General features: G+C 43.5%; 1 protein-coding gene across 1 annotated transcript in view; it reads left to right on the top strand.

The window, feature by feature from the left end:
* AP3S1 (adaptor related protein complex 3 subunit sigma 1) overlaps positions 1-23,906 on the top strand; it is a 107,132-nt gene extending 83,226 nt beyond the window's left edge. Inside the window, exons 6-7 of the mRNA XM_073878548.1 lie at positions 755-836; positions 21,906-23,906. Of these exons, the coding sequence (XP_073734649.1) occupies positions 755-823 (69 nt within the window). The 3' untranslated portion in view covers positions 824-836; positions 21,906-23,906. The remainder of the gene's footprint in view (positions 1-754; positions 837-21,905) is intronic.
* The last annotated feature ends 948 nt before the right edge of the window (positions 23,907-24,854 follow it).

A 24,854-nucleotide genomic window follows, 5' to 3' on the forward strand; every position in this document is an offset into this window, starting at 1 on the left:
CTGCTATTTTGAATTCTTTAACAGTTAGATCACAATATTCTGTGTCTTTGGGTTTGGCTGCTGGAGAATTATCATTTTCTTTTTGTGATACCGTACTACCATGATTTTTCATAGTGTTTGATGAAATGTGCTTCTGCTGTTGCCTCTGATATAGCACACACTTGTCTTAGTTCACTTTGACATTCTGATTCAACAGACTAGCAGCTCGAAACTCTTGTTTTCCACGAGGTGGCAGTATATCTCAAGTTTTTGGTATCTCTTTACCTGACTGGCTCTGGGGCTGCACTAAGGAGGGCACATTTAAAAAAGGCTGGTAGAGGGGCACCTGGGTGGCTCAGTCGTTAAGCGTCTGCCTTCAGCTCAGGTCATGATCCCAGGGTCCTGGGATCGAGCCCCACATTGGGCTCCCTGCTTGGAGGGAAGCCCGCTTCTCCCTCTCCAACTCTCCCTGCTGTGTTCCCTCTCTCACTGTGTCTCTTTCTGTCAAATAAATAAATAAAATCTTAAAAAAAAAAAAAAAGGCTGGTAGAGAGAAAAGTGGTGGAGGAGGGTGGGGTGGGGAAGGGTGTGGACTTAGCCTTTGGGGCTTTGTGGGTGCCCATTGCCTGAAAGGGGGATCCTCCAGTGGGGGGTACACCCAGAGTTTTATGGGCAGACCTTCTGCTGAAATCTTGAAGCAGACAGTGGGTAACTCCCTCCTTCAAAGTCTTGGTTAATCTTGTTTGTGTCTTTCCCTTTTCACTCTTCTCCTTAGCCCCCAGTAATGGAGGTTCATCTTCAGAAATCTACACTGCTGGAAAGAAAGAGGTTCCTCCATCTGTGACCTGCTCAGCCAGGTAGTCAATCAGCCACACCTGTTTTGCTTTCTACCTCCTTTGTGTGGGAGGTCACTGTTGTTGCTGCTGGCAAAATCCAAGGGCACTGCAGTGTCACCCTGGGGAATGGGACTGACTCCTTGAGATCCTCCTTCTTCTCTGTCTCCAAACTCATCTCTGTCCTCCTCCAGTGGCATGCCTGCTTCTCCGTCAGGCTGGCTAGACCTCCACACATTTTCTCTGTCCCTTGCATGTCTGCACTGTTTGGTACTCTCCATTTTTTGCTTCCCGCCCCCCCCCCACCCCCCTTATTGTGTCAAGTGAGGATGGGGCAGACTCACTGACTCCCTTAAATCCACAGTACCCTTCAGGTTTCAGTGCTTCTACTTTCTGAATCACATTTGGTAGAAATCTGTGTGCTCTGGTGTGAAGTGCAGAGGCACTTTCGTTTCATTATGAATGACCAATCAGTTGCAAATAAAAGGGGAAAGGAAAAAGGCATAACTCATGTTGCCATGATGCTGACATCATCCCACCCAAAGCCATCTATAGATTCAACACAATCCTTGGAGAAATTCCAATGGCATTTTTTGCAGAAAGACAAAAAAAAATCCTAAAATTCGTATAGAACCACAAAAGACCCCACATATCCAAAGCGATCATGAGAAAGAAAACAAAGCCAGAGGTTTTTACACTTTCAGGTTTCGAACTATTCTACAAAGCTATAGTGATTAAAACAGTATGGCACTGGCATAAAAATAGGCACATGGACCAATGGAACAGCATAGAGAGCTCAGAATTAAACCCCTACATATATAGTCAACTGATATTTGACTAGGAGCCAAGAACCCCTAATGGGGATAGGATTGTCTTTTCAACAGATGGTGCTGGGAAAACTGGATAAATGCATGCAGAAAAATGAAATTGGAGCTGTAGCTTACACCACTCACAAAAATCAACTTGAAGTGACTCTGGAAAACAGTATGGAATTTCCTCAAAAAATTTGAAAAATGGAACTACCTTATGATCCAGCAATTGCACTATTCAAAGAATACAAAAATACTGATTCAAAGGGATACATGCAGCCCATTGTTTATAGAAGCATTATCTACAATAGCCAAATTATAGAAACAGCCCAAGTATCCATCAACAGATGAATAGATAAAGATGTGGTGTATATATACACAATGGAATATTACTCAGCCATCAAAGAGAATGAAATCTTGCCATTTGCAATGATGTGGGTGCATGTAGAGTGTATTGTGCTAAGCAAAATAAGTTAGAGAAAGACAATACCATATGATTTCACTCATGTGGAATTTAAGAAACAAAACAAATGAGCGAAGGGGGAAAAAAGAGAGCAAGGCAAGACAAGAAACAGACTCTTTTTTTTTTTTTAAAGATTTTATTTATTTGTTTGAGAGAGAGGGAATGAGAGATAGAAAGCACAAGAGGGAAGAGGGTCAGAGGGAGAAGCAGACTCCCTGCTAAGCAGGAAGCCCGATGTGGGACTCGATCCCGGGACTCCAGGATCATGACCTGAGCCGAAGGCAGTCGCTTAACCAACTGAGCCACCCAGGCGCCCAAGAAACAGACTCTTAACTATAGCGAACAAACTGCTGGCTACCAAGGGAGAGGTCGGTGGGGGGATGGGTGAAATAGATGATGGGATTAAGCAGTGCCCTTGTGATGAGCACCCAGTACTGTATGGAAGTGTTGAATCACTATATTGTACACCTGAAACTAATATTACACTGCATGTTAACTAACTGGAATTTACACAAAAATTTAAAAAATATTAACTTGAAGTGGATCATAGACTTAAACATATGACCTGATACCAGAAAATTCCTAGAAGCAGACACAGGGATGAAGCTCCTTGACATTTATTGGCAATGATTTTTTGGATATGATACCAAAAGCACAAACAACAAAAGTAAAAATCAACAAGTAGGACTACATGAAACTTAAAAACTTCTCCATAGCAAAAGAAGCAATCAACAAAATGAAAAAGGCAACCTTTTTCAAGTGTAAAATACTTGCAAAGGGTATGTCAGACAAGGGGCTAATATTCAAAATATATAAGAACTCACAACTCAATGACAAAAAAATGATTTAAAACTACATGAAACTTAAAAGCTTCTCCATAGCAAAAGAAGCAATCAACAAAATGATTGCTTTTGCAAATTTTTGTGTAAATTCCAGTTAGTTAACATGCACAACTCAATAACAAAAAAAAAATGATTTAAAAATGGGCATTGGAACTAAATAGAAATTTTTCTAAAGAAGACATTCAAATGACCAATATGAAAAGATGCTCCACATTACTAATCATTAGGGAAATGTAAATCAAAACCACAATGCAATCTCACCTCACACTTGTTAAAATGGCCATCATCAAGAAGACAGAAGATAACAAGTGTTGCTGAGGATGTAGAGAAAAAGGAACCCTGTGCACTGTTGGTGGGAATATACAATTGCCCCACCACTACAAAAAACAGTATGGAGAATGGAGATTCCTCAAAACATTAAAATCAAACCTATCATATGATCTAGCAATTCTGCTTCTGGGTATATATGTAAAGGAAATGAAAACAGGATATTTAAGAAACATATGCACTACCATGTTTATTGCAGTATTATGCACCACAGCCAATATATGGAAACAATCTAAGTGCCCATAAAAGGAAGAATGAATAAGATATATATATATAGTGAAATATTTGCAGCCATGAAAAAAAGGAAATCCTGCCATTTGTGACAATATGGATGGACCTTGAGGACATTATGCTAAGTGTGATAAGTCAGAGAATTCTGTATGACATTACTTATATATGGAATCTAAAAAAGCTGAACTCATGAATACAGAGAGTAGAGTGGTGGTTATAAGGGGCTGCATGGTGAGGGAATAGGAGAGATGTTTAATGGTACAAACTTGAAACTAGTAGAAAAATAAGTCCTGTACAAAATAAGTACCCAGAAATCAGTGGCATTTCTATACATTAATAATGAAGTAACAGAAAGAGAAATTAAGAAAATAATTCCATTTACAGTTGCACCAAAAACAATAAAATACCTAGGATTAAACCAAGGAAGTGAAAGAGCTGTACTCTGAAAACTATAAAACACTGATGAAAGAAATTGAAGACAACACAAACAAATGGAACTATAGTCCATGCTCATGGATTGGAAGAATTTATGTCATTAAGATGTCCATACTGCTCAAAGCAATCTATAAATTCAGTGATATCCTTATCAAAGTACCAACAGAATCTTTCACAGAACTAGAACAAATAATACTAAATTTGTATGGAACCCAAATAGCCAAAGCAATCTCGAGAGAGAAAAACAAAATTGGAGGTATCACAATTTGAGATATCAAGATATACTACAAAGCTGTAGTAATCAAAATAGTACGGTACTGGCACAAAAAAGGACCCATAGATCAATGAAACAGAATAGAGCCCAGAAATAAACCCATGGTCAATTAATCTATGACAAAGGAGTCAAGAATATACTATGGGGAAAACACAGTCTCTTCAATCAATGGTGCTGGAAAAACCTGGACAGCTATGTGCAAAAGAATGAAACTCTACCACTTTCTAACACCATACACAAAAATAAACTCAAAATGGATTGAAGACCTAAATGTGAAACCTAAAACCATAAAAATCCTAGAAGAGAGCACAGGTAGTAATTTCTTTAGCATTGACTATAGCAACATTTTTCTAGACATGTCTCCTCAGGCAAGGAAGCAAAAGCAAAAAGAAACCATTGGGACTACATCAAAATTAAAAGTGCTTTTGCAGTGAAGGAAATCATTAACAAAACTAAAAAGCAACCTACCAAATGGGAGAAGATGTTTGCAAATGTCTATCCAATAAGGGGTTAATACCCAAAATATATAGAGAACGTATACAACTCAACACCAGGAAAACCAAACAATCCAATTAAAAAATGTGCAGTGGACGCATATAGACATTTTTCCAAAGAAGACGTATACAGATGGCCCACATACACATGAAAAGATGCTCAACATCACCCATCATCAGGGAAATGCAAATCCAAACTACAGTGAGATATCACTTCACGCTTGTCAGAATGGCTAAAATTAAAAAGACAAGAAATAGCAAGTGTTGGCAAGGATGTGAGAAAAAAGGAACCCTAGTGTGCTGTTGGAATGTAAATTCGTGCAGCCACTATGGAAAACAATATGCAGTTCCTCAAAAAATTAAAAATAGTAATACCATATGACCCAATAATTCCACTACTGTGTATTTACCCAAAGGAATGAAACACTAATTTGTAAAGATATATGCACCCCTGTTTATTGCAGCATTATTTATAGTAGCTGAGATATGGAAACAACCCAACTGTATGAGCATGTGTGTGTGTGTGTGTAGATATAGATATGCTAGAGATACATATATAGTGGAATATTACACAGCCATAAAATAGGTGAGGTTTTTGTTTGTTTGTTTGTTTTCCATATGTGACTGCATGGATGAACATACAGGGTATTATGCTAAGTAAAAAGTGAGCCTGAGAAAGAAAGATACCATATGGCTTCATTTATATGTGGAAACTAAAAAGCAAAACAAATGAATAAACAAAAAGCAGAATCAGACCTATAAATGCAGAGATCAAGCTGATGGTTGCCAGAGAGGAGAGGCATGGGGGGATGGACAAAATGGGTGAAGGGGAGTGGGAGGTACAGCCTTCCAGAATGGAATGAGTAAGTCATGGAAATAAAAGGCACAGCATAGGGAATAGAATCAATGATCTTGTAATGGCACTGCATGGTGACAGACAGCGGCTACACTTGGGGTGAGCACAGCTTAATGTGTAGAGAAGTCGACTCACGGTGTGCACCCAAGACTAATGTAATATTTTGTTAACTTTACTTAAATTTAAAAATTAAATAAATTAATAAGAAGAAGGACACTTGGGTGGTGGAGAAAAAAAGAAAACAGAAGAAGTCCTAGAGATCTAATGTACCAGTGTAATGATTGCAGAGAACAAGGTTGTATTATAAAAATCGAACTTGCTAAGAGACAAGATTTTAGTTATTCCCACCACAGAAAACAAATGCTATGTGATGAGACAGAGGTGCTAACAGCCTTGGCAATCATATTGCATTCTGTAAATGCATGAAGTCAACAAGTACACCTTAAATTTGCACAATAGCAAATATATTTTTTAAGAAATGGATAGGGTTGGAAAAAGCAACTCACAGACCTCTCCCATTTCAACCATCCATTATTGCAACCAGCCATTTCCTTCCCTTGGAGCCTGCTGCAAAATAAACTTTGGGCAGTGCCTGAAAGAATCACATGCACTGCATGTCCCAGAATGATTAATGAGTCAAATGGTCTAATTCCTAATTCCTGCGAGGCCCCTTGTTAATCCAAATACTCACTCTCTCTAAGCCTCAGTTTTCTCTTGTGTAAGTGGGAATACCAATGGTACTTACCTCATTGAATTACTGTGATGACCACATGGACTAATCTACGAGGTGTGCCTAACACAGTGCCAAACCCAAGGTCAGCATTTAATGAAATCAACGCCTTTTTTCTTTTTTTCTTTTTTTAATTTATGTGCCCTTGCTCCAGAGGGAGCTACATACAGATCCAGAAGGAGCCGGACTGTTTAGTCAAGAATGTTTTTCACTTGCAAGGGTTTGCTCTGCTTGGAATGTTGCCCTTCTGGAACCTTCTCTCTCAGACACCCCTCCTTCACTCTTCAAGCTCCTGAGTTTTGGTTTTGCTAAAACCTCCTGTCACCACTACTCCAACCAAACCCCCAACCCCTGGGCTTGGGGAGGAGCTACACATTGCAACACAGAAATTAAGATCAGAGTGCTTTCCACTGTCAAGTTGTCTTAGTTTCAGAAGGCAGGAATTCTAATTATTATGTTGAAAACCTACAAAGATACTTTGTAATGTATCTTTCACTTCCTGGAGTTTATTTATAGGTGCTTTCATATTCCTGTGAAACTAGAAGAGATAATAATACCCAAACCACAAAATCATTCATTCTGGAATTAGCAATACATGTGACTTTTCTTTTCCAAAAACACCTCCCCCCCCCCACCACCACCAAATATGGAGGCTAAACTAGATTATTTTCACACTCCACCCTTGGACACTAAGCACACTCTGTTCGTTCCCTCAGGGAACCACCACCCACCCGTACCCCAGTGTGCTGGCCTGGTGAATGTGGCCTGGGCCTCCCTCAGAAAGTTGTCCTGTGTTGGCTTTAATTAGATGTTGTTTCCTAAATGTATGGTATCTTTTATACCAGTTATTTTTAGAAACAACAGAAGTTGGTTACTGACTATTCCTTCTACCCTTAATCGGTTCTCTAGTGCCCTGTGAGGGAACATAGACGACCAGGGACGTCAGTAACATTACTTTTAGTGTGAAGAAGTCTCCTAAGCAGCTTTGTCATGTGGAAATCAACATCATTTCAGTTTTCAAAGGGACCGGTCCTACCTGCGATCGCCAAACGTCCTTCAGATCGGACTGTGGTAAACACCGTACTCTCCTCACCCTCGACTAGCCGCCCCCCCTCCACACCCCATGTGGTTGGGTACTTTCCTTTGGAGCTCCTTTCCATGGAGCCATGTATTAAGCACTTATTTCATTGTATATGCACCTGGCTCCCCCACCAGACTGAGTGCCTCGTGGACAGAGAATGACTGAGTCATTTCTGGAACTGTCACACGCAACCTGTTGCTGAACTTGTAGCCTGAGTTCTGTGAGTGTTTGGAGAATCAATCCCAAACCATTTTCTGGAGCAAGATGGTTGTCCGTACACTGACAGTAGCATTTTTTGTAAATGAGGTAGAATGATGGGACTTACTCAAACTGTGATTCAGCTGTGACTTCAGAAAAGTGCTCATTAATCTAGACAAATCTTTTCTACAGACTCCAGGGTCATTTTAATTCTTTTGTTGTCCTGGGATTTTGTTGTATTAAATCTTAATTCAAGGGACTGTGCCATTAGTCTGAAAAATTCTCAGGCACAGATAAATCACCTAAAGCCGTAGATTTCAGATGACTAGAGGAGGCACTTGGCGGTTTTGGAAATTTGAAACAATCTGCAGGTCTGGTTAGTTCGCTCCCTGGAAGCAGCCGCTGGAGACACTGTGTGGAGAAGATCTCCTGCAAGCCTCTCCCAGTCACCGCTCTCAGATCCATTAACAGACTTTGAAAAAGGTAGCTGTCACTAATCAGAAGCTGCTGTGGTCTGAATGTTTGTGTCCTCCCCCAAGTCGTATGTTGAAACCAAACCCCCACAGCGAAGTCATTAGGAGATGTGATCCCCAAGGGTCGAGCCCTCATGCACGGGATTAGTGCTTTTATGGAAGAGATCCCGGAGAGCTTGCTAGCCTCTTCCTCCATGGGAGGTTGTGAGAAGTCCGCAGCCCAGAAGAGGGCCCCCACGTGCCTGCGCCCGCCAGCACCCTGATCTTGGACTCCCAGCCTCCAGAACTGTGAGAAAGAAATTTCTGTTCTTTCTAAACCACCCAGTCTGCGGTATTTGTTACAGCAGCCGGAACGGACTGGAACACAAACCTAACTCAAAAGCGCCTGTGAATGTTCCGTGCTAGGTAGGAAAAGCTTAATTCTGGACCACGGGACATGGTAAGGGAGGAGAACCCCGGGGAAGCTGGAGAGATCGACCCAGTCAGTCTGGATATGGCTGACGAGGAGGAGATGAAGTCAGAGCTTGGTTTGTCCACCCTGGCACTGTTGACATTAGGGGCTGGATAATTCAGCGTCATAGGGATTGTCCTCTGCATTGTAGAATGTACCTCCGGCCTCTACGCATTCGGTCTGGTCCTGGTAGCAGCCTGTGTCCAGTTGTAACAGCAAAACTGTTTCCAGATCTTGCTTAACAACCCCTGGGTTGCAAAATCACCCTCAGTTGAGAACCACTGAAGTAAAGATTCAGTTACGGAGAAAAACTTTGCACTGTCTGTTATTTGTTTAGGCGCCTGGTGGCAGTGCCACAACTATGAGCAACTAAGAAATATTTGTCATGCTGTCAAGAGTTTGACATTTAGGGGTGCCTGGGTGGCGCAGTCCTTTGAGCGTCTGACTCTGGATTTTGGCTCGGGTTATAAGATTGAGCCCTGTGTCGGGTTTGGCACTCAGTGTGGTGTCTGCTTAGGTTTGTCTCTGCACCCTCCCCACCCCCCTGACCCGGCACACTCTCTCTCTTGGTCTCTCTCTCAAATAAAGAAATAAATCTTTAGGGGCTCCTGGGTGGCTTAGTCGGTTAAGTGTCTGCCTTTGTTTGGCTCAGGTCATGCCTGATCCCAGGGTCCTGGGATTGAGCCCAGAGTCAGGCTCCCTGCTCAGTGGGGAGTATGCTTCTCCCTCTTCCCCTCCACCTGTTCATGCTCCCTCTCCCTCTCTCTCTCTCAAATAAATAAATAAAATCTTTTTTTAAAAAAAGAAAGAAATCTTTAAAAAAATAGTTTGACATTTAAATCCCACCTCAAATGTATCCCCATCTATCCACCTTTGGGTCTAGACTCTTCCCTGAGCTCTAGTGTTTTTCAGAATACTCATTAGGAGATTATATGAAATCAATATGGGTCCTAACCAGCATTTTCTTTTTAAGAAGAAAGAATGGAATAGAATAGAATAAAACATTATAAAAAATATCACAGTATACTTTGTAAAATAAATGATTTGCAAAACTTTCAATTATGTATTCCTGTGCATACAACTGTGTATGCTTGTTCATACTGGATATTGATATAAAATGTTTTTCTTACCAAGAGTTGGCAATTAAAGAGTTTGAGAATCCCTCTTCTATTTTAACATGACCTATGAATGTTTACTTCACTCCTAATGTGCAATGTATTCATTTTTCATTGCTGTTGTAACAAATTACCACAGACTTAGTGACTTAAAACACACCACTTTATTCTCTTACGGTTCTGGAGGTCAGAATCTGAAATCAGTTTCACTGCCCTGAAGTCAAAGTGTTGACAGGGCAAGGACCTCAGTCCTATAGGTAGCTACAAGGAACTGAGTTCTACCAACAACCCATGAGCTTCCGAGAGGATCGTAAGCCTCAGAGGAGATAGAAGATGAGATGTTGATTGCAGCCTTGTGAGACTCTGAACAGGAGACTTAGTCAAGATGTGCCTCAACTCCAGACCCTTGGAAACTGTGAGTTCATCAATCGGTGTTGTCTTCAGTCCCTAAGATTGTGGTAACTTGTTATTGTATCCACAGGAAACTAATCCAGGCATTCAAGGGATTGAATCTCAATCTCTTGGATTGAGAATCTCAAATGTATTTTTGCTAAATGACATAAGCCAGACCCAAAAGCCTGCAGACTGTGTGAGTCCACTTATATGACATTTAGGTGGCTCCCTAGGCTTGTCCTCTGAACACATCTGTCCCTCTCGTGGAGTCAGAGTCCAGTGAAGATGATGAACTCCATTATATGGCCTGGTGAATTTACTGAATTTCAAAGATAAACAAAATTGTTAGGCAAAGTGAATTGTGTAGAGAGGGGAAAATCAGGCTGGCTTTCTATTTCTCCACAGTTGCAATATCTATAAAACATGTGACAATGGATTAGAATTCCGAGACATTAGTATGAACATTTAGCTTCATAAAGATGGATGTATATAGTACTATGTATAGGCCTGTGTATACACTAGTTGGCATACCCACATACTTCTTTATCAGCCAAGAGGGTCCAGAAGAAGAAAAAGGAAAGAAGCGCCACACGCTGGTGGAAGTGAGCACACCCAGCACCCAGACCTTGGATTCTAAACACCGTTCTTCAATAGAGAAGAACGCTGGAGAAATGGCTGGTCCTAGGGCCATTGGAGAAATGGCTGGTCCTAGGGGTGGGGCTCCTGGATCATCTTGTGGGGCCAGGACGTAAGCAAGTGCTCAAAAAACAAGATGGTGGGTGTGAGTCAAGGGGACTCAAGAGCTAACTAAAAGAACTCCTAATGGCCAAACCTGAAACAGCTTGAGCAACAAAATAAATAACAGAGTATTGGATTATAACCCCAAAGTATAAAATAAATATTTCCAAGTCTGTCCGCAACCCCATAAATAAATAAGAATAGAGAATTCTCTGTGACCAAAGAAATTCACATAATTAATGAAGGTCCGGTACTCTTAATACTCTCAAAATGTCCTATCTCTTAAACACGGACTGTGTGTAGCCACCTCCATCCAGAGTGCAAGCATGGAAAGGGGGACAAGGGTATGCAGCAATCAAGCTTAACATCCTCAGTGGGGTGTCAGTTGGCAGCATGTACCCCAGATATGCTGTAGGGGGGAATGGTACTTTACCTTTACCTCTTCCTTTCAAGAACCCTGAACCCAATCATGAGCAAAACATCATACAAACCCAAGCTGAGGGCCAGTCTAGAAAGTGTCCTGACCCATACTCTTCAAAACGGCCAAGGTCATCAAGAACAAGCCAACTCCGAGAAACCATCACAGGCCAGAGAAGCCTAAGGAGAAAGGATGTTTTAATGTAATGTATGCTGGATGCGATCCTGGGACAGAAGGGGATGTCAGGTAAAAACTGAGGAAATTCTAATGAAGTGTGGACTTTAGTTAGTAATAATGTAGTGGTTTATTGGTTTTGGCAAATATATCATAACCACGGGAGATATTGAGTGGGGACAGCTGGACGCTGGGTATAAGGGAACCCTCTGTACTATGGTTGCAACTTTTCTGTACATCTAAAACTACTCTAAAATTTTTAAAATATTTATTTATTTATTTGACAGAGAGAGAGGCAGAGCATGAGCAGGGGGAGTGGGAGAGGGACAAGCAGACTACCCGCTGATTAGGGAGCCCAATGTGGGGCTCGATCCAGGGACCCCAGGATCACGACCAGAGCTGAAGGCTGACACTTAACTGACTGAGCCACCCAGGTACCCCTCTAAAGTTTAAAAATATTTCAAAACACATTTTAAAAATCGAAAAGCACATATAGTGTGATTTTCTTTCCATCCACCTATATGTCCGTTTGTCCTTCCTGCAGTTCTTGTCGGGATTCACTTGTATAGAGATGCCTGCAGTGCTGTCCACCACATTCAGACTACCGCACCTGACGAGTGGAATTTGTGGTGACTTTCTGAGCTGCTTGAATTATTTGTAATAATCATGTTATTTCAATATTTCAAAGCATTGAGGCCACTAGGTTTTTTCAATGAGGGAGTTGGAGAGACAAGTGCCAGTCATCAAGGACTTCCTATCTTGATAATATTCTAGGTATGATAGGGACCAACATACTGTTTCATTTCTTAAGGATTTGCAGGATATTTGGCCCGAAAGAGGACTTGGAAATTACCGTAATCCATGAACACATTTAAATACAGCTAGTTATAGAATCAGAAACAAAAACAGGGGCACCTGGGTGTCTCCCTCAGGTAAGCGTCTGCCTTCAGCCTCAGGTCATGATCCCAGGGTCCTGGGATCAAGCCCCGCATCGGGCTCCCTGCTCTGCGGAAAGCCTGCTTCTCCCTCTCTCTCTGCCTCTGCCTTTGCCCCCAACTGTGCTGATGCTCCCTCTCTCTCTCTCTCTCTCAAATTAATGAATAAAATCTTAAAAATCAAAACCAAAAAAGCACATTCTTAATTTTCGCCCCGGGCTTTTTTGTTTATTCATTCATTTTTGTGGTGAGAGCGCTCTCCCCACACCCAAGATCTTGATTCTGTGATCTCGCTGTTAAGATACCGGACACCTTTGACAGCCGCTGCAGGGAGGAGAAACACTCCGTTGTTCCCACCAGGATCCAGCAGCAGAGCTTGGTTCTTTGCAGCCAAGAAAGCAGAGGAAAAAGCAAGCCAGGAACCTAATGCAGAGCAGAGTTCTGCCTGGAGGGAGAGGTGGGCGGGGCTCGGCTACATTTCCCATGGATGTAACTGCAGTGTGGGCTTGCTTATGAATACATGGAAAGGAGACCGAACTTAAGCATCCCTCCACTTTTTTTCTCCCTATCTCTCGAAGCACAAAAGGTGGCCAAATCTGTCAATTCCTAAAAGTTTATGTTAACTGCAAGTAGAGCCTAGAGCTTGAAGATTTTAGCACGGGAAGGGATTTCCAAAGTCAACAAGTCCTGCTCCATCATGCCGCAGATGGGGAACAGAGGTTCTGTGCGCTCAGCCCAAACCCAGTTCTGCTTATAAAACAACTAAGTCAGGAAGTGGATCCTAATTTGACAAAACGAGCCGGGGTGGTTAGTCCTTTAAATGTGCTCCCCATATGCTTTGGAAGTGTGATCCAACTTATAAAAATGGAATTCACGCACACGACCTTTAGGAATTCCTTTAAATGTAGCAGATCCACATCCCTAGAATGTCTAACGTGTGCAAGGCTTTGTGTGAGGCACCACGGGCATCGCCGAAACGGACCCCCGGGTCCCCTAGGAAGTGATACATGACCTTGAAGAAAACGTCCTTTATCCTGGAAACTGACGCTCCGCAGGAAACCAGTCAAAGCGAGTTGTAACGGTTTCCAAAAATCATCAGAGTCCAGCTACAAGCAGCAAAAGCCATGGTCACTCCCATTTCCTGGTGCCTCCGTTCTCCTCATTTCTCTCTATCCGTCACTGCCTTCCTGCGTGCCAGGCCCAGAGCCCACAAACATCTGATTACAGCAAGTCCAGCCTTCACTGGGAGAGAGGGGAACGTGTCCCCGGCCTCCCAGTTCATGCACATTCGCATTCAGAGGAGGTAGCACCAAGCCCGTGCTCCACCCTGGTGTGAATGGGGCTAAAAAGTGCACCGTGTTCCTGGCAGGCCCCAGGTCCCCATATGTCCCTTGGCAAATTCTGCCACTTCTGGAGAGACCTGTTGCTGCCTCTGGTTCAGCCTTGCCCTCTCCCTCCCCTTCCTGTCCGTCAGACCTGCTTTCCTGGCCACACGGTGAACTCCCCATCAGCGTTTGCTAGAAAGAGTCAGTGCACAGCCAGGCTTTATGGGTCTGGCCCACAGCCACATGCCCTCAGCACCCAAGAAACCTTGACTGGCTTGAGCGGAAGTATGGAACACAAACTAACCACCCTAACATTTCACAACTGGGAAGGGCTCACAGAAAAAGAAATTAAAATGTAAACTGAATTAAACTGTCCAGATTGAGACTTAAAAAAAATTGTGATAAGAACATTGACATCACAAGTAGAGAGCACAGGGATTTGTCCCAGTTCTTTGATTTTTTTTTTTTAAAGATTTTATTTATTTGAGAGAGAGAAGAAGAGAGAGCATGAGCAGGGGGAGGGGCTGAGAGAGGGAGAAGCAGACTCTCTGCTGAGCAGGGAGCCCGATGTGGGACTCTATCCCAGGACCCCAGCATCATGATCTGAGCCAAAGGCAAATGTCTAACCCACTGAGCCACCCAGACGCCCCTATTCCAGTCCTTTTAGAAAGAACCCACAATTTGAGAGATGCTAACATCCAAATATTCTGAGCAACTTGCAAACTCAAACCAGGGAAGGATGAACAGAAGATATGAACTGTGAGCCTGAGCATTTCATGGCTGTCCATGAAATAGGACTGATAGGAATCTTTAATCCAAGGTTAGTCACCTAAGCTGATTCTTAAAATAACAACTTATATGAATCGTTTTGCACTTAAGTTTCCATCGCTTTATAAAAACTCTTTCAAGTGACATAATCTTGTCTTTGCAAGTAGACCGTCAGTTGCAGAAAATCAGAGGCTGAGTCTTGGGCTTCTGCTCCCTCTGTCAGCACCTAGCCCGCCTGAGTAGCTGGTAGTAGGTTCACGATACAGAATGGGGCTGGTTACTCACAAAGCTAAAATTGCCCTAAGTAAGAACCTTTTCCAATCCCCCTATTAAAGCAGGCGCATTCCTTCACTCTCCAGAAAAGATGTTTCTCTGTCTCCTTCTTACACATCCCAGGAAGTGAGAGACCATGAGCACCCCACGATCTTCCAGTCAGGCCTGACTGGAATGTGTGCAATGGTACAGTCAAACCCATTGGGAAAATACTGAAATGCTTTCATACCTAGTGGTCAATAGGCACTGTCCCAAGCCACCAAACGTTCTCCCTCTGCCATCTGTGCTCCATCCCTGGGACTCCCAGACCTCCTCATCCTAGTTTGCTACTACTGCTGTAGCGAAGTACCACACACTGGGTGGCTTACACAACAGAAATGTATTGTCTTACCATTCTGAGGCTAGACGTCCGAGATCCAGGCGTCCCCACCCCCACCCCCCGCAGGTGCTTTTTGGGAAGGATTTCTTCCAGGCCTCTCCCCTAGCTCCTGGCCATTTGCTGACAGTCTTTGGTGTTCATTGGCTTGTCACCTGATCAGAGATCATCACCCTGATCTCCGCCTTCATGTTCACACGGTGTTCTTCCTCTGGGAGCGGCTGGGTCCAAATGCCCCCTTTTTATAAGCACAACAGTCATTTGGATGGGGGGACCACCCTACTCCAGTATGATCTCAAGTCTTAAGTACATCCACAGTGGTGATCCTCTTCCAAATTTTCAACATATGAATTGGAGGGAGGGGGCATACAATTCTACCCATAGCGTCATCTACCAACTTGGCCAAACAGAAGGTCTCCAGGATTCACTCCAGCCCCTCATCCATGCTGATTTGTCCATTCATGTGACGGAGCACTTGGTGAATATTGTGAATGTTACCTTGCTCCCACAAAGTTCACTCAGTGCTGAGAGGTTGACCAGTTTCCAAGAGGTATATATGTAGAACCTTTTTGTTCCACATTTGGATAATAGCAGGAATGCTACCGATTTCTTTATTAGTGGTTCTGAGCCAGCTGCATGCTTAGAATTCCACCTTTATATTTCACCAGTTGGCGAATCAGGGGCACCAAATAGATCTAGCTAGTCCCCTTCTCCAGTGTCTAAGGAAAATCAGACCCTTGGAAGCTATTGACAGCATGCTGAAGGAGATTCTGAGAGGCCAGAGACCTTTGACATCCATCCATGGGGGTCTCTGAGTTTGTGATCTGTTGGGATGAGCCAAGGTGGAATGAAGGTCTCTTTAATGGTAGAAGGAAGACCTGCAAGCGTCCTATCCCAAAGACCTATCTTGCAGACCAGAGGAGTCCTTGGTAACTCTCTAAACCTTGAGCAAACTGAGGATCTCAACTATAGAGCCATATATAAGGTTCTCATTTCCTCCTATGCAAATTCAGGATATACACACCCTGGTACAAAATTCCTCAACACATTTTTCTCCTCCTGTTTATCAAGGGTTTTCCCTTCATGGCCACATTTACAACCAGCTGTCACAAAGCGTGGCACAGATCAATTTTCATCTTTCTTTTCTTCTGCCAAAACAGAATAACAGTTCCAATGTTTAACTATCACTTTGTAACATTCAGTGGGGTCGGCCCTATGCTGCACGGTGGGCAAAATACCATCTGTTGGGGTTGGGAGGCAGGTGCAGGGCAGAAGAGAGGAGTATCCTTGGACATTTGCAGTCCCGGCCTTCAGCAGATCCTTTAGGCCATCAGTTTTCAGCTGTCTCCTTTCCAAGTTCAACAAAAGCAGTTTTCTTCCTTCTACTTCTTCTTTTTTAAAAAATCTGTTTGAATAAAGAGTGCTATGCTGTACGACAAACAAGTTGGAAAATCTCTGATAGAGGCGAACACCCTCGTTCTCGGAACCGAGAACTCCACAGTCCAAGGGGTTTGGGCCTTACTGGGGCGCCCATAGATGTCTCCCCTTGGGAGGACAACCTGGATTCAAGTGGCCTCTTTCTCAGCCCGGAGCTTTTACTCCCACACACCCAAAGTTTAATTCCAAAGAAGCTGGTTCTCCTCTTGTTTTATTTCTCCTGCCCGTTGGGATTAAAAAAAAAAAAAAGTCCTTTTGAAATAAGGTCCCTGCTCCCAGAATCCTGATAGGAGCTGTGGCCACAGGAGGAGAGAGCACGTGGAGCCCCAAGTCAGGAGACATCTGAGTGCGAACATCTGGACAACTGTCCTGGACTCTGCCTCAATGCAATGACAGCCTGAGATTTTGATGAGCTCTCTTGATCTTGTGTTACTTCCTCCGAGCCTCACGCTGCATTTTGTGGTGAAGCTTCTGTTTCTCTGTCCTATTGGAGGGTTGGAGGGGAAAGCAGAAGGAGACAAGGAGGTAACAGAGCTTATGGCTTCCGTAGCTGGAGGCTGTCCTGATGAGCCCCGCCCTCTTTCTCTTGGGTCCCAGCTCTTTCCGGCTGAAGGTAGCCACAGGTTCTGACCAACCCCAGCTGTCCCGGTGTCTCAAGGGCTCATGGTACCTGGGGTGGGCTGGGGGTGTTCTGTAGTGTAACACCGTTGGATACCCAAAGGCTGATCCTGCTCTCCTTTTCAACAGTGAGACCCCGAAAAGATGAAATAAAATGGAGTCACTTATGTCAGGGGGTTTAAAATGGAGCCAGGAAGCTGCTAGGGACATGGGCCTTCCACACGCTCTCACTGGGTGGAACCAGTGGCCAAACCACAAATGCTCCAAGGACTCTGCAAGAACACCTGCAACTTGCTGCAGAAACAGACTTTTGTGTAGTGAGAGCCTTAGCAACCAATTCTGTGTAGCCACGAGGAGTTTTCTTCTGCTAACACCAATCAGAATTCTTTGTCAACAACTTATACAAGCATCCCTCTTTTTGTCTTTTTTTTTAAACAGCAGAGTTATATTTTATTTATTTATTATTATTATTATTATTTTTAAAGATTTTATTTATTTATTTATTCATGAGAGACAGAGAGAGAGAGAGGGAGGCAGAGGGAGAAGCAGTCTCCTAAGGAGCAGGGAGCCCGATGCGGGACTCCATCCCAGGACCCTGGGAGCATGACCTGAGCCGAAGGCAGACGCTTAACCATCTGAGCCACCCAGGCGCCTGCCCTCTTTTTGTCTTTTAAAACCCCTGGCTTTTGCTCCCTGGAGGGACACTATTTGAGTTGCTGCCCAAATCTCTGTACCCTGAATTGCAATTCTCTGATCTCAAACAAACGCTTTTGCTTTGTTTTTGCCTCCTGACAATTTTATTTATTTATTTTTAAAGATTTTATTTATTTATTTGAGAGAGAGAGAATGAGAGATAGAGAGCACGAGAGGGAAGAGGGTCAGAGGGAGAAGCAGACTCCCTGCTGAGCAGGGAGCCTGATGTGGGACTCGATCCCGGGACTCCAGGATCATGACCTGAGCCGAAGGCAGTCACTCAACCAACTGAGCCACCCAGGCACCCTTGCCTCCTGACAATTTTAGATTGAGAAAACCCTAGCCTGATTGCAAGGTTAGCTACTCCAGCACTTCTCCCTTCAGATGGAAAGGCTTCCAGGGTCTTAAAGTTAAAGAGGGAGAAAAAGACTGGCTTAATCTCTAGCAGGTGATTCAGCCACGTTATCCTCTATGTAGGTGAGCATCAACTGCTGAACTATGAGTGATGTTTGAAAATAAGCCCTGTTGCCAAGAGGCTCCACTGGGTGCATCACATTAGTCTGGTAATAATCTGTTTGAAATTGTAAACCGTGCTGCTTGGTATAATAGACTTCAGTTTTCATTTGGCCCAGTTCCACCAAAGCCCCAAGGAATTCCTCATGAAGGCACATCTGAAAGTGCTCTTGTAGGTGTGTCGGAGGTCGGATGTCTGGCTGAACAAAGGGAGCAATACTTCTCTATCGGACACCAGATACCAGATGAAGGTTGGGGACATAGAAACGTTTCTTGATCTCTATCTTCTTGAGTTCCCCTATCTTCAAAGAAGAAACACAAGCATGCTTAATAGTTCTAGCATTCTGAGTTGGGAATAAAATGATATAAGTTCTTCCCTGGATTTTTAATTGTTTGGTCATCGTGAAAGGCAAGGGCTTCATGCGGATTTGCAGACATTAAACCTCTGATTACAAGGGAGAGTAGGGAAGGGGCAAGATCAGAATGTAGATGTTCCCCTAATGGGTGGGGGGTTTCTTTCTGTACAGCAACAGTCTTGAGGTCTTAGACTAGCCATACCATTTGCACATGACTGGCTGTTTGGTGGCATGGGGAAATTTGGTCCGGACACATATTGTCTGACCCTAAGAAACAAATAATCTTAGCCTGGGTTCTTCAAAAAGTGGAGCCTGAGGCAGAAGTTTTGGCGCTATGGCTTTATTAGAGAGTGCAATCGAAGGTGTGTGTTGGGGGGAGAAGAGCTCAGATGGGAAGGTAGGAGAGCCAACATATCTTCTGAGAGAAGGGCAGAAGAATTTATATTCGGGTTGTCAAATAAGACCTTGCTCACCTCTCCCTATTCTGGCTTGCATAAGTGTGGGCAAGGAGTGGCCCCATGCCTCATCAACTTTGAGGAAGTTGAGGCTCAGCCAAGGGGTTCACGTTGCAAGAGGCAAGGCCTGTCAGGCCGTTGGAGGCTCCATGGAGCTGGTCATTGTGGTGGAGGCTGGACAGGAACAAGTGAACTCTGACTCCAGTGTCTTCCCAGGCTCAAGACCAAAAGTAGGATTTGACTTCACACTCCAGCTGGCCCCAGCTTCCTTACTCTTTGTCCCATTCCCGTATTTTCATCTTCTCATCTCTTTCCCCTCCTCCCTGGTGTGGACTAACCCATCAGCATAGTAGACAACGATATACATCCTGGAGAGATACCTCTTCAAGGCACGATTTGCTGATCAGCAGTGAGAAGTGCAACCCTCGGACCGCCTCCAGCTGTCAGCTTCTTCAGGCTTTGCCTCAGTTGCAAAGTTGCTTTGCCTGAAGTCATGCCCACCCTGGGGCAGTCTGCGTCTGGTGACTGAGCATTAGGCTAGCCATTCATTTCAGGGATGTGTAAAGTCCTAGACATTTGTTTTGGATCAGTTCCAGAGCTCCCCCACTGGGTTGGCCTATGTCATGGTTTGACTTCTCCCTCTGCCAATCCTTCCCTCCTGTCACAGGAGTTGATTCCTAATACACATCTTAGGCCCCCCCCCCTAAAAAAATCTCAGCATCAGCCCCTGGAGAACCCACTTACCACAATCAGCTGACAATATCCCATGCCCAGCATGTGTCAAGTATGTGTGATGAGTTGAAAAAGTTAGGCCATTCAAGAATGTACAGCTTGTCTTCTAGATCCTACCCTTGGCCCCCACTAGCCTCAAGATACTGACCCCTGAGTCTATTCCAGGAGCTGTGGTGTCAGCAGCAACAGGATATTTCTGATTCATGTTGTTACCACACGAAGATACCTGGGACCAGAGAACCCTGGACAGAAAGCACTGGTATTTCTGCTACTACGTGCACAAAGCAGTATTTTGGGAGCATACCATACATGTGACCTCATGATATATCCGAAGGCTAAGTCATATAGATACATTTATATTCAGTATTTGTGGTTATAGACTGCTTGAGCCCTTGTGTTTGCTCTCTAGGTTATTTACTACTCTCCTGGCTTCTATATTTATTGGTCCACAGGAGAGGCAGAGAGCCCTATATCCTTCTTTTTATGCCACCTCTCTGCTCTTTCAGGGTGGCCCCATTTAGCATTACAGTAGCACTCTGTCTGCTCACGTTGGAATTGATGGAGTGGCCTCATAGGGGACATACCCTGTGCAACATCCCAGCCTCCGTGGTATTCCATGAATGAGACTCACATAGAACACACAGTACGTGCGTATGTGCTCTTCCACCCATGCACTCCAGCACACACTCCCTAGGAGGTTCATCCTTCTTTCTATTAAGTTGTACCTGGAACCTCTTTGCCAGTCTTCTCTCCCAGTGAAAATGATATATACGTCTTAGAGAGACACGGAAAAGTCACTTGAGAACTGAGCATCTGTTGGTACCATCTTCTCTCAATTTCCATGTTACTTGATCCAGACATACTGTAAATGATGCATAGACACTGACAGGAAACCCCCTGTTTCCTCCATGTTGTAGCTCGGGCTTGATGTGGTAGGAATACTGTCAGTACCAGAAGTTCCTTCCATGTCCTGTTCTAACTGTTGATTCGTTTTGTGGAATTGGGAATTTGTTGGGAGATTGCTGACTTAACTCAGTGAATTCACAAAAAAACTAGGTTAAAGAGATCCAAAGGAAGTCAAAGTACAGGTACAGTAGGTCAGGTAGGTTTTTTGCCACAGAAACACTTGGTGCTCACCAGCCATCCATGACTTCCTATACTTCCCAGTGTCCCTTGCAGTTAACTCAGGGCGTGTGACTAGGTCTGGCCAACCGTCCATGGGCAGACGTCCTGTATGGCACTTCTGGGTCTCCCTGTCTTCTCTCTCTCCTGCTCTGGAGCTTCCAAGTGGTGAAGCAACAAAATGGATAAAGACCACTCAAGCCACAATAGACATCCTTTATCTTCCTGTATTCCTTGGTTCCTAGAGCCTCCCTGTGCTTTCTCTTCTCCCTGCCCTCCTGCCCCCATTCCTCAATTTACATCTTTCCCTGGTAATGAGGCTAGGAGCAGCACTTGACAGAGATATATATGTGAGTAATATGGAACTCAGGGTCATCCCAACTACTGTGGAGTTTATCTATTGGACAATAATTTCCTATTCTCCAGTGTTGCCAATGTCTCTGTGAGGCCCGTGATGTTACAGAGGAAACCCATCATGCATTTTTTTTACTGTTAATTCTACAACTAGTCCTTTAACTAAGAATCATGTAATTTTAATTTTTCTCCCGCAGAATGCCCGTGTGGATGGATTTTGTACAGTACTGTCTGTTCTCTATTATCTATAATTAATGATCAAAACATTTACATTTCAACAATTTTACAGACAGATATTTTTCTCTTTTTTTTCAAGTTAGTCAAAATTTATTTCCATTTTGTGATATTTATTACAACTGAGAAAACCCTCAGTCCCTTCTAAATCGAGATCAAAGTAAACATATAATAAGGCACTGTATTATACAGGTCTCGTCAAGAACGTTGTTTAATCCGCCAACTCTGAAAAATTAGCCTTCCATATCTTCCACTTGTATCCCAGCCTGAGAATTTGCCATAACCCAACAGAAGGAGAGAACTTTTTATATGACATTTGAACAAATAGGAGCCTCTGGGCCCAGTCACAGATTTTCAGCTTTATATAAAATATGGATCTAAGTCTTTGCTCTGTTTTCAGCCATGAATTCCCTCACGGCTCCTGGTGTGCTCTTCTGGCTGCCGCCGCCATTGTTGACTTCACAATAAGCACATCAGGATTCCAAGGACACTGTGTCTCCTGGATCTGTCAAGGGACCCCGTGCTGGCCTGCTGGCCTGATGGCATCCGTATCAGTCATTGTCCTCTCCGCTCATTCCACCCTCCACCCCCTTTCCCAGATGTTGATGTATTAATACTTGCCAGATCCTTGCTATTATTGCTCTTTGGGGCCCTTTCAGAGTAAGGAGTGGGCAAGTTTACAATTTAAACCGTATGGGCTTGAATTTTCAAGTTGTGATCTTAAACCTTTTGGTGATTACTCTTGTCCAAATTAGCTTCCTGCCCTCATGAAAAAAAATTGTCTCCAAAGAACATTTGGACATCTAGTAGCTATTGCAAAAGAACATACTGTTGGTGATTTAAGTGTAAAGGAACCAGAAACATATGGATTACATTTCCTTTTAAATGAGCATGGCCTTCAAAATCAGGAGAGAGAATGAATTATTTGGCAATATCCAGTGTAGAGGTGGTCAATATTAAAGTGCTTGAAAGGTAAGGCAGCACACCAGACTGGCTTTCAGGATTCCCCGTCCTCGAGTGGTGGGGAGCTGCTATACCTGGTTCTCTTGGGGCCACCCCCCAGCTGTGAGGCCTGTCGTGCAGGAGAGCTATTGGCCTTGGTTGGGAAACCACCACTGTCCAAAAGCATTATTGAGTGAGTGGCAGTTCATCACTCAAATGCACTTAACACTCATAAATAAGTGGTTCATAAGTGCAAGACGTAACACTAATGGTATTATACACTTGAAGCCACTGTAATATATTAGCTACCAACCTGCTCTTTGTAAATAGAGTGGTCCGGTTTCAGATCCTAGCTAAGTGATCTTGGGCAAATCCCTTTGCTTCTCTGGGCCTATGTCTTCATCAGGATGAGCATTAAATAAGACAACGCACATAAAATGTCAGGTTCAGACCCTGGAACATTCATTACTATGCAGATCTTCTTGCCTCCTCAGTAGAGAGAAGCATAAGTTTTTGTCACTGTAGCAGGTAGAATGATTATGGCCTTTCTTGTGTCAGACCGGATCTGACCCAGGTATGTGTTTTCAAGTTTTACACAATGTGCAGAGATTGGCCAGTGACCTGAATAAACAATCATCTATGGACTATCTTTGTATTTTAAATGTTTGGTAGATTAGTAAAGGTCTACACTGAAATTTGAAATTACTACAAAAATTACCAAGCAGCCCTCAAGTGCAGGACAGCAAGCTAGCTGGGATGGGGAATACAGACTTTGGGTTGGGCCAGCCAAGACCTGTAATCGATAGTGGAATTCAAGAAAGTACTGAAATAACAGCAACATTATATTATGAATAACCTGCCAATGAAAATCTTCCTTCTACTTCTAAACCCTTGTGGGGTTGGCAGCCTTCTTCAATCGGATCCCTCTATGTCCCTCTGTCATTCTAAAAGCCCAGGTCCGCAAGAAGAAGGACCGTACTTAGCTGGCCCAAGTGCATTCTCACATCCTTTTTTTTCTTGGTTACATTGATAAACTACATTCTTCCTTCCCAGCTGCTGCAGACTTGACATGTGTAACAGGCAATGTGCTAGTTCTTTATCCTACCCAGCCAGGTTCCGTCTCTTCTCCTGCCTTCCTTCTCTTTTGTTGTTACACAACCCTCTCCTGCTGACCCAAGCAGCTTGCCTTGGAACTGTCTTGGACTCAAGTCTTCCACTTCATCTCACATTATGCTAAATCGCCACATCCTGTTGACTTAAAAACTACACATTTTTATTGAGATATAATATACATTTTACACCTTGTCCATTCCAGGCATACAATTCAATGGTTTCTAGGAGAGTCACGGACATGGGCAGCCATCACCAGAGTCAATTTTAGAACATTTTCATCACCTCCAAACAAACTTTGTCCCCTTTAGCTGTCACCCTGTGCTCTTCCATTGCCCAACCCCAACCCCAGCCTTAAAGCAAACTCTACTTGACATTGTCGCTCTATAGGTTTGCCTATTCTGGAATTTCACATGAATAAAATCATACAATATGTGGTTTTTGGTGACTGGCTTCTTTCATTTGGCCAAACGTTTCCCAGATTCATCCATGTTGTAGCATATATCAGTACTTCACTCCTTTTTTTATGGCCAAATATTTCATTGTATGGATATATCACATTTTGTTTCTCCATTCATGGACCATTCATGGTTGATGGACCTTTGGCTTGTTTCCACCTTTTGGCTGTCATGGATAACGCTGTTACCTTTGCGTCCAAGTCTTTGTGTGAACACACATTTTCATTTTTATTAGGTGTATACCTAGGAGTAGAATTTCTGGGTCATATGGTAACTCTAAGTTTAATCATTTGAGGAACTGCCAGACAGTTTTCCAAAGTGGCTGTACCATTTTCCATTCCCACCAGCAGTATATACAGGGTTTCAACTTCTCTACATCATCTCCAACACTTGTTATTGTCTGCCATTTTGATTCTAGCTCTCCTGTTGACTTTTGAAAAATTCTTTTTCTCTGAAAGAAAAAGGCAGCACCTCCCTTACCCAGAGCTTTTTGTCCTTTCCCAGTGTTGCCACCCTATTTTAGCACTTCATCACCTCCTACAGAGTTCTGGAGTCTAAACTGTTTTTTATTTCCCCCCTTTCCAGATCACACCACCCAGCCCTGCCAAACCCTACGAGATGTGCGCAACTATGAAATGTGAAATGTGCCTCTGTCTCTGTTTGATCTTCTTCAGATCCCTTCAGCGGCTTCTCGGTTTCTATCACACCACCTCGGAACTCCTCTCTTGGCTTTCCAGGTAGCCCTGGAAAATACAGCCCTACACATCTCCTCACCACAATGCTCCTTCTCCCTGACCAAAGATTCAGGCAGCTCTGAGCCAGTCATCAGAAGTACAGCT

Source organism: Callorhinus ursinus, unplaced genomic scaffold (assembly GCF_003265705.2).
Source record: "Callorhinus ursinus isolate GAN/ISIS: 27379988/994484 unplaced genomic scaffold, GSC_fseal_2.0 scaffold30, whole genome shotgun sequence".
Classification (NCBI taxonomy): domain Eukaryota; kingdom Metazoa; phylum Chordata; class Mammalia; order Carnivora; family Otariidae; genus Callorhinus; species Callorhinus ursinus.